Here is a 14,839-nt window from a genome sequence, read left to right as displayed (position 1 = left end):
ATTTCGATTCGTTCTTGGAGGTATTAGGAAATGCGTATATAAGGATAAGCCGTATACAGTGCTATATTTTAGATTTTTCAAGTATGATTATGCAATTGATGTTGGTTCCAGACCGTTTTAAATAAAAGTGATGTCAATAGATTCTTTGAGGCTCGCAAGATGTCTAGGTAGCTACTAGCTAAAGGGTAGCCCATACTTGATCTACATTTTTTTACAAATATATTTATTAAAAATACAAATCATTGGCCCGGGTGACGCCGGGGAGGGGAGAGTTAGTTTTATATAAAGATATTGAAATGGATATTCCAAGTTGATTTGTCTTCTACTTCCATTTTGTGCTTTAACATTTGACTTTGAGCTATTAAATAATTTTCATTATTCGTTTATAAATACTAGATTTAAAATTTGTGTTAAGTTTACTTATACTAACTTTTTACATGAGGAATTTTTTTTTATTATTATTTAAAAGACTATTTTCAAACTAATATAACTAATTAAATGTTGAAACACATTAGGTAAATTAGATGAATAATGAATAGATACTTAAGTATTACCTAATATAGTATTATCTAACTTACCTAGAAAAGAAACAGAACAATTGGCTAACCCCATATTTTACATACACATTTCTAGCATAAAGTAGATTTCATTAATTTGATTGCAATAAAAAAAAATAACTTTAGAAGATTGACATTTTTAATAAATAATAACTATAAAGAGCTATGCAAGATATAATATCCCCGGATTACGAATATACGGATATACAGCAACGAGAAATCCTCATTATTTTTTCAATTACTTTTACAATTCGTTATCTTTCAGCTGATAAGGCATTAGTCCCATCCACTAGTCATGTTCGTGGCTGTGGATAGTACCATAATATCTACACTTTCTACTTCCATAGTCACGCAGCACATCAAAGTATATATTACACGCTGTTATAGAGATATGATAACAGAACAATCGTCCGTCAGATAATAACATATCATTGTGTTGGATAGCCCAAAAGTTGATAATTTACTTTAATTTTTAAAAAAAACAGTCGGAGAAGGGTTGCAACCCTTAAACGGCTAAGGTCTTCTTTTGGTTGTCAACGATGATTTTACTTTACGCTTAGAGCAATGACTGAGAAAATCGAAAAATTACCTCATTAAAGGACCATCTAGATAAGATTTTCTGTCTACGTATAAAGGAAAGCCATTGAAACTTCAAACTCGAAAAAGTATTCATAAAAAAAATATAATAAAAACGCCGTCATATGGAAATCATTTCATTCGGAATCTTAAATTATAACGGATGACACTCAATATTATATCAATATTTATTGTAATTGTATTCGAACAATTTACCCGATTGCTTGAAAAAATAAATATTAAGAAACCATAATGAGTTTATGAACTTTTGTTGTATTATTCTTTATCCGTGTTATTATAATTGTATAATGAAGTCATTTTCAACTCTGCCGGTGCCTGATGATATAGTCTACCCGAAATAATTTACATACCTACCTCGCCAAACCATGGCTATTTAGTCAGGTTATTTGGTGTACCTACCGTTTAACTAGATAAATATTAGTTCACTCTTTTCAAAAACTAACTTAATGCAAAATGTAAATTTAATGATAAAAGGCGTTGTAGTATTTAAACGGGAGTTAAACATTATTCAATGGCCCGATCAGAAGACGATTTCAAATATATAACAAAAAGGAAACGATAATATAACGGAATAATGCGATTCGTAACGAGTTTCCAAAACTTGTATACAAATAGTATTATGATATATTAGTATCTGAATAATAATTTAAGATTTATCGATTTTGTCACGTCATGTATACTAGTCATATTATTATTATGCATCTATTTTACATTTTAATTTTACCCTCGGTCACGTCGCAGATTTATAAACGAAACGTCGAACTTTATGAAATTTGTTTTTTTATTAATTCAAATATGATATAATATGATTATAGCCTGCATTTTTTACACTATCAATATGTATCATACTTCTTAATAATCGTATTGAAAGTAGGCATTTAAAATGTAAACTAATTTGTCGTTAAGTATTTAAGTTCGCATAATATTAAATAAATAATAAATATATGTGTTTGAAAAATATTTTATCTAAATATCTATTTTTAACGATTTGTCAATAGAAATATCTTCAAGACCAGAATTTTTTTTATACATTTTTTGGTATGATATTAATATCTCAATATAGCTTAATGTTTTTTAATTTATTTAGTGCAAACAAAGGTCAACAAACAAATCTTTATACAGATCGGCATAGTTTTGTATGCTCCAGATTTTTTTTTGGTACATTTTATTTTTAAATATAAAACCACAACAAAATATATGAAGTATTTCAATTAGAATTTTTAAAATATTTTTCTTATCGTGATTTAAAATAGATTTGAAAAATAAAATATGTATTTAAATACTTAATAATTAACAAGTATGGTACCTATAATAATTTACAAATATTTTTTCGGTTAGCTTTGAACGGTATCGATTACTAATGATATCTTTATTAGCAAGCAAGCCACAGATGTTTAAATTGTTTAATATAAGGGAGTAGCTGGGGTATGTTTAATGGTAGAAGTTATTTATTTCTCAGCAGATGATGGCATAAACATTCTGCGAGCGTGGAGTTCTTCTCATTTCATTAAATGCAAATAGGTGTGACAGATGTGGCCTATCCTGGAACGATTTATTATCACTTCACCGTTTCCGGTCTCACTCCAACCATGTATTATGTCTATGTGATTTGTTGATGACCGATTTCGATTCGATTCTCTGTCGTTCGTTCGTTCGTCAGACAAAAGTTTTCATCAACATAATGTACAGACATGCGTCATATGTTTTTTCAGTCAATTGTATCGATTTTGAGGGTAAAATTTATTATGAAATATGCAATATTGGTCCCTATAATTGAACCAATGAGGCCTTATGGCATTCTAATTTCACTAAAACCTTCCAACCTAAGAACAATGCAGGCCTTCCAGTCACTTTGCTATCGTCATAGTATTATAATATAATATAATATAAAATAATCTCCGGCTCTATTGGTTCATTGAGAATAATAATCTCTACAATGACTTAAAAATACTAACGATAACTCAAGTGGCCAAATCTTACTATACATATCATTTCATTTAAAAAAGGTAACTTAAAAAAACCGGAATAACTAAAGTACTATCTTTTAGCACAATTCCTGAAAACCTTCAGAGGTGCCCAAAACGGACATTCCCTATAGATAATTATTAATTTAATCTGTCAGGTGGCACTAAAAAGTGCTCTCCTCCTATACGATTTCCGTTGTATATTTAAATATAAGTAATCAAAATTCAAAATTACTTATTGTAAATTATTCTGAGTATTAAATTGTAATCAGAAAATAATTTGTTAATAAAAAAAACGATGTACTTAGTGAGAGTCACTAATGTATTTGGAAAAATTACTGTGCCAACGTGCCATATAGTCTGCCTTTTATTTTTGGATAAACAATTGCTTTTGGCACGTCACACTGTTAATTTGTGATTTTATGTTATTGTAGTGTTATATTATAAGGGAAATCAACTATTTGAATTGTGTATGTTTTTATTTATTCTTAGTTAAGCGTTACTTTTAGTGAAATATTTTAAAACATTGTTCACTTCTTCCCGCTTGAACTAATACAAATAACAAATACTCGAAAGTATTTAGAATTTCATCAACATAGTTCGTTGAAAATTATCAAAAGTTCTTTGTTATTACCATATTATAATATGCAGTAATGAACTTAGAAATTTTCAAAGTTAAATAAAAAGTTTACTTCTTACGTTGCTAAAAAGTGAACTTCATTTGAAAGAAAAAAAATGAGCACCTCATTAGCTGAGCCTTATAAATATGCATTTTAATGAATAATATGTAAAGCAGAAATATAATATAAAACATTTTGTTTATGTTAAATTCAATATTAGAAGAATTAAGAATAAAATTACAGGTTTATTAGGGTACTTAACCCTAGTAGTACCTGTTATGTTAGTCCTCCCATGGGTAGATACATGAATTTGTGGATGTTTGTAAGTATTTGGAGGAATATTTTATATAACATTTATAACAATTGTGATTCACAGAAAAAAATATTGAAAAAAAAATTTTAAAGAAAAGCCATGTGGGAATTGTATGAATTTTAAAATCGACATTCATTCAAGTTTGACATAGTATTAAAATTAAAATAAATAATTGTTTAATTTGTTATTACAATGATAAGCTGTTTATGAACAAAACAACAGTAGTATGTATAAATGTATTTTATTATTAAGCATAAAATACGTGACTCGTGGTTGGTGATTACTATTGCCCTTAATAATTGTAAAAAAGTGATTACAATTTTTTATAATATGTTTCTTAATATTTTGAACGCAGTTATTCGTCACCACGATAAAAAAAATAAAATACATTTTATAGAGTTTAAATATGTACTACTGGAAACACATTAAGTTTTAAAAATGTCTATTTTATGAGGGTTAAATAATCTGAATTTGTTTTTTAAGTATACAAATATGAAATAAGTGTGTTTTTTTGTTGTCGTCATAATTCCACGCAATAATAAGGATGGAACTTATCATTTTTTTAAAATTTTTATAACTTTGGGCTAAAAAAATATCTAAATTGTAACAACAAAATTATTATTCAAGCTACAATAAACCAAATAGGATTTCGTTCAAACTTAAAGTTATTGAGCATACTACAAGCAATTATGCAGGCTGCTATCATTAATACTAATTTTAATATTGTGATGTGCTTATATTCATGTGGTAGTTGTTATAGAAATAGCAACTGAGTTGAGACAGTTTTAGTATTTAAGTTGTCTGAGTTTTATAAATACTTTAGGTCATAATTCATAATAAATAATGATAGCTAGGGAAACTTCCCGAAGTAATTACATTAAAATCGAATATTTCTAAAATGTATAACAAGATGTACCTTTATTGTAAATGAGTTTTTCATTATTATAATAGTCAATAAATTATATAATTTAAATAAATTATACACACTTTTACCACTTTTAAATTCACGAGAAACATAGGCTGAAGCAAAAACTATAACGACATAATATTAACTGTCATGAAATAAATCAAATTCTTTCACTTCATAAAAATAAATATTGATGGGGGCTTATTTTTTATTGTTAATGTCAATTTTTAGTATTAGAAGAAAAGTTTTTATAGCTCATTTTATCTAGTGGATATTTAGTATACCAAGTTAAATTTACAATAAATTCGTATTGATATAATATTTCAAATTTGATATAAATGATGACTAAAATAATAATATAAGATTTGGTTTTAGGTTACCTGATCGAACATGGCCTATAATATGAGTGCATACTAGAATACATTTGTTGTTGCAATTTTTAAACATTATATTGCATATTTATATCATAATGTTATCAATCATCTAAACTCTAAAGGTATAACATAACATGTAGAATTGTCATTACCCAAAAATAGTCTGGATTGAAGCCTGGTATGGTCTTGTGCGTGGCGCCCACTTGGGTTAGGTACTGGAAGAAGTTGTCAAGGTCGTCCAGTTCTTTAATGCCTTCATCTAGAGTGGTCATCACTTTGTTAGCGTGTTCGGCTAGCTCCATACTGTTGGCCTGTGCGTCCCTGGTTTTCAGTTCGCCAAATTTGGTGAATAGTTGAAGGAGTTCTTGGTGTTCTTCGAAAAGCCTGTATACAGAAAGCAAGGAAAAATAAATCGGGTTAGGTCACACGATTCGAGTGACGGTGGTTGCAAATTCACCGGGAACTGGTGATTATATGGGAATGATAATTTGTTACAGTCGACTGCACTGGGAAGAAGGAGAAAACTTTTCGCCACTCTGGCCGTTTCAATGTTTTACGTGATATAAATAATTTATTGGCGATCGGATATTCAGTCGATGTCGTATGCTAAACACGACCGGATAATGCTTTTAGCGATCGTTTTCCTTGTAAATTGGATAAACCGTTGCCCGTTTGACTATCTGTTGAGTGTTGTAAATGCGCACCTGTTGTTGACTTCGTCCGTTGTCACAGTAATAAGCATTCGCATCAAACAATAAATTATAAGACCCTAATTGAGCGAGAATTCGTTTGAATCCAGTCCATTGTTTGTGCTAATTTATTTATTCATTTATATATTGATAATTAACTTTTCATTTTTGTTAAAGAAAAAAAAAGTACACTATGACCACTGCCCATATTATGAAAATATAAAGTACGGTAGCGGTCGAGTTGTTTATTGCTACACGACACTGTCTACTCGATGTCTAATTCGATGATTCCAATTAATTCGGTATCAACATAATATTATCAGTGATCACAGAATTTTGTTGTGCTAGTTATTATATTATTATTTTACGTTTTGCATATCGACATTCAAATGTGTTGATTTTTATTTATTTGTTTAATATTATATGACTAATATTGTTCTTATCTAATAATAGTTTACAAACACTGTACATAATACTATCATAAAAATATATCACTAGTAAGTACACTATTATTGTTATTTTTATATTATTATTTTTTTTTTTAGAGTTTAAGTTCTCAACAGGGATACTTTGTGAAATATTTGTATGGTCGGAGTCAAACATGAATTGAGATTATAAATTCTTTTATTCAAAATCTTCTAAAGGGTTGATTTACTAAACATTTTGATTTACATAAATCTAATTTAGATTAAGATAATGGTTTATTAAATATAATTAATTGAAGTTTAGACTACCAGGGAGAGGTACAAAAGTGTATTATCTATTTTTAGATTAGCATTCTCTACTCCTCCTATTAAACCCGTAAATAATTGTAATCTATATATAATTAACCCGATTAAATTGGATTTATACATAGTATCGTAATTTTAAAAAATATCAAAAAATAAAATTATAGATTGACATTTGCAAATCTAAAGTTGATTACCGTTTTCACAGATATGGGCTCAGCTGGTTATAAAAATATAGAATACAAACGATCATTGTTATTTGTTGACCAAACTACGAATACAATTTAAATTATTAATAATTCTCGAGGTTAGTTTTTAATTAATTTTTAAATCATTTAAAAAATTAACCACAAAAGTCCATAATACCGTATAGGTACTATGTGAGTATATAGCATTATAATTTAATCATATAATTGTGTTTTTTTTAAATATCAAAATGTACTACGTAGTATTGTATTTTCGATTTAAATAAGAACGTATAATTGTATTAACACCTAAAAAAATTAGTTGGTATAACTTAGTTTTATATTTTGTTCAACTTTGTAGTTTTGCACACTATTTTTCAAAAAAGGTTTTATATGTTACGACATTATTCAATCTCAGAGGTGAGTGAAGTGAGACAAGTGTTCAATATCCAGTCTGTCGCTACCTATACCTGGTTCGTAGTATAACTCTTTATTTAATTAAACGGAAATAGATACGAAACCAAACATATCCATAACGAACTTTCCGGCGATGGCACGCAACGCTTTTATATTATAATAAATTAGGTATTATTTTCTCCTAAAAATCTGCTGAGAAATGAAAATCAATGAAAGAATATCCAAAGATTAAATTTCGTAAGTCCATAAATAATTTATATATTTGCAACTTAAGTCCACTAAGACCAGACAGTGCAGTTAATGAATCTATTGTTATTTAAATGTGTACCAAGCGTTGTTTTTGAAGATTGTAACGGATACAGACGTGACCATAACCATTTAAACCTTAAAGATTTGATATTCTTTATAAGCTCGATAAAAACAAATATGCAAATAAGTTATAATTTACGGATTTACATAAATATCAGTGTTATTCTTGTATGCAAATCACGAAACAAAATCGGCGAACAAGCACCTCGTCTACCATGTATAGTGTATAGTTTAGGTTAAACATTGTAATAGTTATAACTATACTTTACTATTGTTTTTCATGGTTTGTCTCGTGTAACATAAATTTAAAATAAAAATTCTACAATATTGTACACCTATACAGTGCCACAAAGAATTTTAAACGAATAGTATGGTCACAGTAATATTGGAGACAGAATATAAGTAAAATAATGTAACAGTTATAGTTTTAAGACACTACAATACTTTGCAATCCATAAAGTAAACGTCAACGCATTTTACAATCTGAAATAATCTTAGTATAGAATAATAAAATGTTATGGTTTTTAGAAGCCGCGAAAAAAAAATAATACATTTTTGGTATCTAATGAGCTTAAAAAAAATATTAAACATTAAAGTTTATTAAGACTCTTCAAAGTTTGTAATTAAAATTTAATTATGCTATTTATACCTCATTCAATGATTATTATAATAAAAAATCTCTATTTTACCTTTTTAAATAATATAGTTAAATGTAAAAATGTTGATTTAAATAAGACAAAAAAAAAATGAAAACAATTTTCTTTAAGAGAATTTTTTGTTTTAATAAAGATTTTTTATTTGTTTTAATCTTATTTCATACTAATCTATTAATTATTAACTATCATATAGATCATGAAAAACAAAACAAATAAATTGTGCTTATCGCTTTCAAAAATGATATACACACGCCATAGTTGTTATGCATGGGTATAACGGTACTTGGACAAATTGCCTTGGACAGTAGCTGGTTATTTTTCAATATTTATTTTAAAATAAGTTGTATTTCAAACGACTAGTGGGTAGAATCTATAAGTATGCACAATGAGTGTAAGTACCTACTTGGAGATGTATACTAGGTGTTATACGGCGTAATCACACATAAAAAAAAATTCTTTTCTTTTAATATATATTTTGTCGAGTAGACGTCATTATACATGAGTCATAGGTTGTACAATCATTGATACATAATAAATGGATTTATGGATAGGACATGCTCATAATGTACACTAATCACATGAAAGGCGATATCCGCGGGATGAGGGGGCCGCATGAGGTGAATTATCATTTGCTCGATATTTGATAATAACGGAACGTGTAATATATTATTATTGGGTATATGTGTCATGAAGAATAGAAAAAAATCACTTCAGTTTCAGTTTATCGTTCGAATAATATTTGGGTCCATACACATATATTATCAATTATCGTGTAAATATCTATGCGCGTGAGAATTTAGTACAGTTCGTTGTATTTACGTAACAGATTGAAATCCGACTGATGAAAACAAACACATATAATATTATTAATATTATTACTGTTATCGGTATTTAGGACAACATACTTCGTCATCCTCTGTTCGTGATGCCCGTGACGTATGTGCTCGTGTTGACGAATCGATATTCCTAGCCGTGCTACGTAAGTTATGTAGTCCGTTTTATTGATTATTTATTCTATGATGTAGGTAAATTATTAATGAAAGGTGTGACGAAGTCGTCGAGCCACGGCAACTCGGCGAAGTGCTACTGCAGTTGTTTAGAGGTAGGTATTATAGCCGAACATCATTTATTTTTCTCCCGTACAAATGACAATTCGCAACAATATTATACGTCTGGCACAGTGTTGAATTCAAACGATAAACGATTCGAACGGAATGTCTAGAGAGTAACAGCGACCCCGCCGACGAGGTTGAAGAAAAACGTTTAAAAACTCATGAGAAATAAAACACTCGCTCGTTCGATTTATTCGGATCAAAAAGATACGTGGGTAAAGATACCCTCAACTGTGCACCGTATAGTCGTGTATTTCGCGATAAAATGTCAACACGGCGAACGAGCGAGGGGAAAAAATAAAAATAAAAGAATTCCGTACGTGTTGTCACTTAACTATTATGGATTCCATAGAGGGACATCGCGGAAACACAATAATAATACGTTTATGACGTAAGAACGTCGTGTACCTATACATATAATATATACCAACGCGTTTTCTCTTGAGACTCAACAGCGATTCGTGTTATTGCCAACGTACATCATGCAATAATGTATATTATTATTATTATCATAATTATTATTATTATTGTATTATCATCTAAGAGGGCCTGTAGGTGCAGGTGGCTGCAAACAAAACAGACGCTAATAATATTATTATGGACGTTTAAGACAATATAATAATTTATAATATAACATTGTGATGCAAATGTAACAATCGAATTAAACAAAAACGAAATACGTTTCATGTTATTACAATTTACAGTGTCCATTATTATTAGGTACCTAAAAATGACAGTGTCACGGAGATTAGATAAATCATAACTTATCTGTTCCATACTGTGTGTGGGTCGATTATTATTGTAACGTATTGTATTCGACATTTTTAAATATGTCTTACAACAATACAACGTTTTTATATCATATAACCTGATATATTGATATCGTTCTTACAAAAAATTCAAGTGTAATATTTTGGTAAGTTTAGGTATATGCATAGAGCGAACGAAGTTTTTACTTTTCAGCTTTTTGACAAACCATTTTCTAAAATATATGATGGTGTTAGATATTTTATACCATATTATAACTGGTAATACATGTAGAGCGCGAATTTGTATGCATTTGTATATGTTTTCCTTTTGCATATTTGTGCATATTTTGACCAAGTGATAAATGCATGTAATAATACATTTTGTAGGCACTAAATGATTATTAATTTTAATAATAATAAATTTAAAATTATTTTTCGTATATTAAATAGATAACTATAATTGTGATTTAATAAATGTGTTTAAGACAAAAATGTATAAGCCAGTATAAATAATAGTTATGGAATACAAATTGTGATTTTTTTATTATTATAATAGTATTTTTAATAGTATTTTCTTACATAACTTTTAAAGATTTTCATGATTTTTACTGCATATTTTTATACTATTTAGTGCAAAATCCAAGCTCTTATTATAAGTTAGATTTCGTTTTGACTTTAATATACTTAAATTATAGTGCATTATATTCGTATATATATAATAATATGTTTATATTATTCTTTATATTATCATTATATATGATATATAGCCAAGGGTATCTTTATAAATAATAATAATATTTAAAAAAATATCCTTATAGATATAATATAGAAGCAATGAAAACTTGGTTAATCAGAAATCTACATTGTACTTCATATGTAAGAGTTATCGTATAGCGAAGTAAATAACGTATAGTTGGTAAAATACTAAAATTCTACGAAAAACAATTTAACGCCTTACTTATTCGATAGGTAATTTAAAATTATTTTAATCTCACGGTGTAATGATGATTTGTTAGATACATACTATATTAATATAAATATTCGATTTTCAATTTAAAAAAATACATTATTTATACTAACAGCAATATTTGATCAAGCGTTGGTGCGTAAAATGCAAAATCTGTGGAAGTGATGAAATTTCCTCGAAAATGTGTCTGTGCCGACTCGAGTTCTACAAAATTATGTCAAAGAACATACGTTTACATTCCCCGTGTCTTGTCAAATATTTGCTATTTGGTATTCCTTTGCAGCTTCCAAAAACACAAATACTACAGTCAACACCACCGATTCTAGACCCATTTTACTAGTAAATTATCTCGATCCATGCAGATTATTTATTATATTATTTTGAGGTATCCAACTATCTATAGAGGTGTTACATATTTTGTTTATTTAATAAATTACTGTCGAAGGTAAAAACATCACTATATTTGCATAAAACGTTCAAAATATTTAACTTAAAATGTAATACTACGTAAATACTTTTCATACGATCTCGTGATAGACACCTAAAATATGTATACATATATATATATTTTGTATATAAATACGCCTCAACTGCCAGGGTTATTGGCGTTTCTGACGAAACACATTACATTTTAATATACATATTATTATTTTATACATTGCAATACAATTCAGTAAATCCAAAACCTATAAAATTTCGTTTTTTTTTTTTTTTTTTATTTATCATTTTGAAAAAAACATCATTATTATATATTTTTCGAATGCATAAACGGCTCATTTAACTCGAATTTTTCTTTCCTATCACCGATCAATTATTACAGTATTAAGGACGATATTTTTATGAGGTGGAAGAGATTTAAAATAATTTATTGTACTTATTATGAAACGTGAAAATACATTTATTTTAATAAACTAAAAGGGGTTTTTTTGTTTTAAACGACATTTTATCTTTAAAAAATATGTGTTAGATACCCCAGGTGCTTGATAATATACCACAGGGCTTTATGGCTTAATATGACGTTTTTTGGTGGGATTAAAATATTATAATTTTATAAATTTACTGTAATCCACAAAAAATACTGCAATGGTTTTATCGGTTTCTTATCGATTATTTAAATTTTGAAATAACAAAATATTCTCAGAATTGTATTTTACGTTTTAAAACTTAACGTTTAAAGATGAATGTGTGTTACATTAGAATATTTTACTGTTATATTTGTATCCAAATTTAAAGTGATGAAGAAACAGGCTTTCATTTTTTTTAATCAAATACCTACAGATTTTCATTTTTTTTAAAAATATTTTATATTAAAGAAATTAAATGAATCATAAACAACTAAAATCAGAAAATTAGTGTAATCATTATAAATTATAAACTCATTAGAGAATAGACATTTAAATAATTTAATTATTTCAAAATGTTTTTATTTATAATTTAATATTTTTAATAATCGAATGTTAACTCGATATATTTTTATAACAAGCAACTTTAAAATATTAAAGTATTAACGTCTCGTACAATAAAATGTTCAACATTTAAACAATGTAAACCATATTATTATATTATAATTGACCCTAAACGTGCAAAACAAAGAACATTTTGGTATTATTTGTAATACTGATTAATATTGTATACCTTTATTTTTATACCTATAGTATCCCGCGTCCCATTTATTTAAACGTTTGTATAGTTAGATAATATTGGAATTATTTACAAATTAATAATTCACTTTTTGAACAGTTGTGCATAATTAATTTGGCAAACAGGTACACTCGTCGTAACTAAATATCTATCATTATTTCGTTATTATATGAAACATATTGTGTATAAAACACACAATTTTATTTAATACTAAGGTTTAAAGATATAATTATTTTGCAATAATTCGGGTTTTAACTAAAAATATAATTTAATAAATGACGACAATATAAAATATATTTTAGTTTATCTACAAATCTTCGATAAATATTTTTTTCTGTGATGATAATTTTATTAAATGAAACCTACCAGTAAACTTCGTTTATATACGATTCGGCCGTTTGCGATATGTCTGCCTGCGTTAATTATAAATATGGATTATCGTCAGTAATACTATTAAGGGCATCAATACTTAAATAAAAAAATTCCATTTTGTTTTTATTTTAAACAACACTCGTAAAATAATAATCTAGACGTAAATACAATATAGGTACGCGAATAAATTAAAAAACTTTAAGCCATGTAAAAATACTCGAGCATCCTCGTTATTGTACAAGAGTAATACATACAAGTAGTAAAAAATCAATAACATTTGCATGTATAATAAAGTTGGACACTTAATTTATGATTTATATTTTTCAACCATGATAGATTTTTTTTAATAACTATTATATAATATTGTCGTCCTGTTCTGTAAAAACCATCAGTTGTCTGGTATTTATATTATTTTCTTCATAATTTTTTTTTATCGATTTAAACTTCAAATGTTGACATGAAAATGCACTGTCTGATTTATTGATTTCATCATATACATTTAAATAACAAAATACCGCGTTGAAAAAAAAATAGGCGTCAGAGTAAGAATTTTTGAACAAATATTAAAATATATTATTTTGTTCAACATTTTGTATGCTGCGTGCACGTGATAGTTATAATTTAGTCCTTTTGTTATTCACGTAATTTTGTGATATACCTACCTAACAGGATTTGGACGATACTAAATGGTATTGCGGAGCACGGATGCTGTAAACTATACGGAAAACTTATAATTTTTTTTTCAAAAAAATTCAAAATAAAAATAATTTATGTAATTAGGGGCATATAAAGTTTAATATAATTAGCAATATGTGTATTTCGTTATACAGTATATATATATATATATGCACCCCAATAACCCGATTAAATAATTAAATTATGAATATAAAATGGCTCACAAAATATACATTTTTTTCACTAGTTTCCAATCTAAATGAGTTATAAAGTTCTTTTAAAGTTTATTTTAATCTCTTTAAATATTAAAAATAAGCAGCGATTGTTACTAATTAATAAATTTAAATGTTTTCGCCGAGTCACTTGAAAGGGAACCATTCATCAACATTATTTTGTGAATCTTATTTTCTTTTTTACATACTTACATCTGTTGGCCTATTTCTTTTTGAACATCATATATACATCTATAATAAATTGTTCAATAGGTAAGGTTACAAAATATTATAGGGTTATGGTGGAGCATAACAACTTGGTGTGAACATTCTTATAATATATTAATATCCAGTAAATTAAAAAAGTTAATAGAGTAATTAACTATCAACAATTATCCGATTAAGCAAGTTATATTTTTATACTAAGTTAGTTTGAAATAATCAAAATGTATTAACATTCTAATATATATTTTATTTTTTAAATGTAGCAACATATTTTTTTTTTGCAAAGAGAATGACTTTTTATTTTAAATATAAGTATAGCTATTTAGTATTAATTGGTGTCAATGGTCCACAAATATAATATCTTAATGAGTCGGATATTTTAATCATTATTATAATATTCGGTTGGGTAAAAGTGTAAAACTGTACAAGTATGAAACTCAGTTTAAGGAATAAAACATTTTAAAAATTATTTCAAGATATTTTTTTTACTGATTTTTCAATTTATGTGCTTAATTGTCTTATTTATTTATATAGGTACTATCTATATTCAAATACCTTTTTTTTTTTTTT

At 27.2% G+C, this 14,839-nt stretch overlaps 1 protein-coding gene across 1 annotated transcript in view; it reads right to left on the bottom strand.

Annotated features, from left to right (window-relative positions):
• Nucleotides 1–14,839, bottom strand: part of LOC111041866 (neuroglobin-like) — a 33,795-nt gene that overhangs the window by 4,912 nt on the left and 14,044 nt on the right. The window contains exon 2 of the mRNA XM_022326306.1: nt 5,485–5,716. Coding sequence (XP_022181998.1) covers nt 5,485–5,716 — 232 coding nt within the window. The remainder of the gene's footprint in view (nt 1–5,484; nt 5,717–14,839) is intronic.

Source organism: Myzus persicae, unplaced genomic scaffold (assembly GCF_001856785.1).
Source record: "Myzus persicae strain clone G006 unplaced genomic scaffold, MPER_G0061.0, whole genome shotgun sequence".
In the NCBI taxonomy this organism is placed as follows: domain Eukaryota; kingdom Metazoa; phylum Arthropoda; class Insecta; order Hemiptera; family Aphididae; genus Myzus; species Myzus persicae.
Note: the sequence above shows the minus strand (reverse complement) of the source record. Positions and strands in the feature narration are given on the sequence as shown.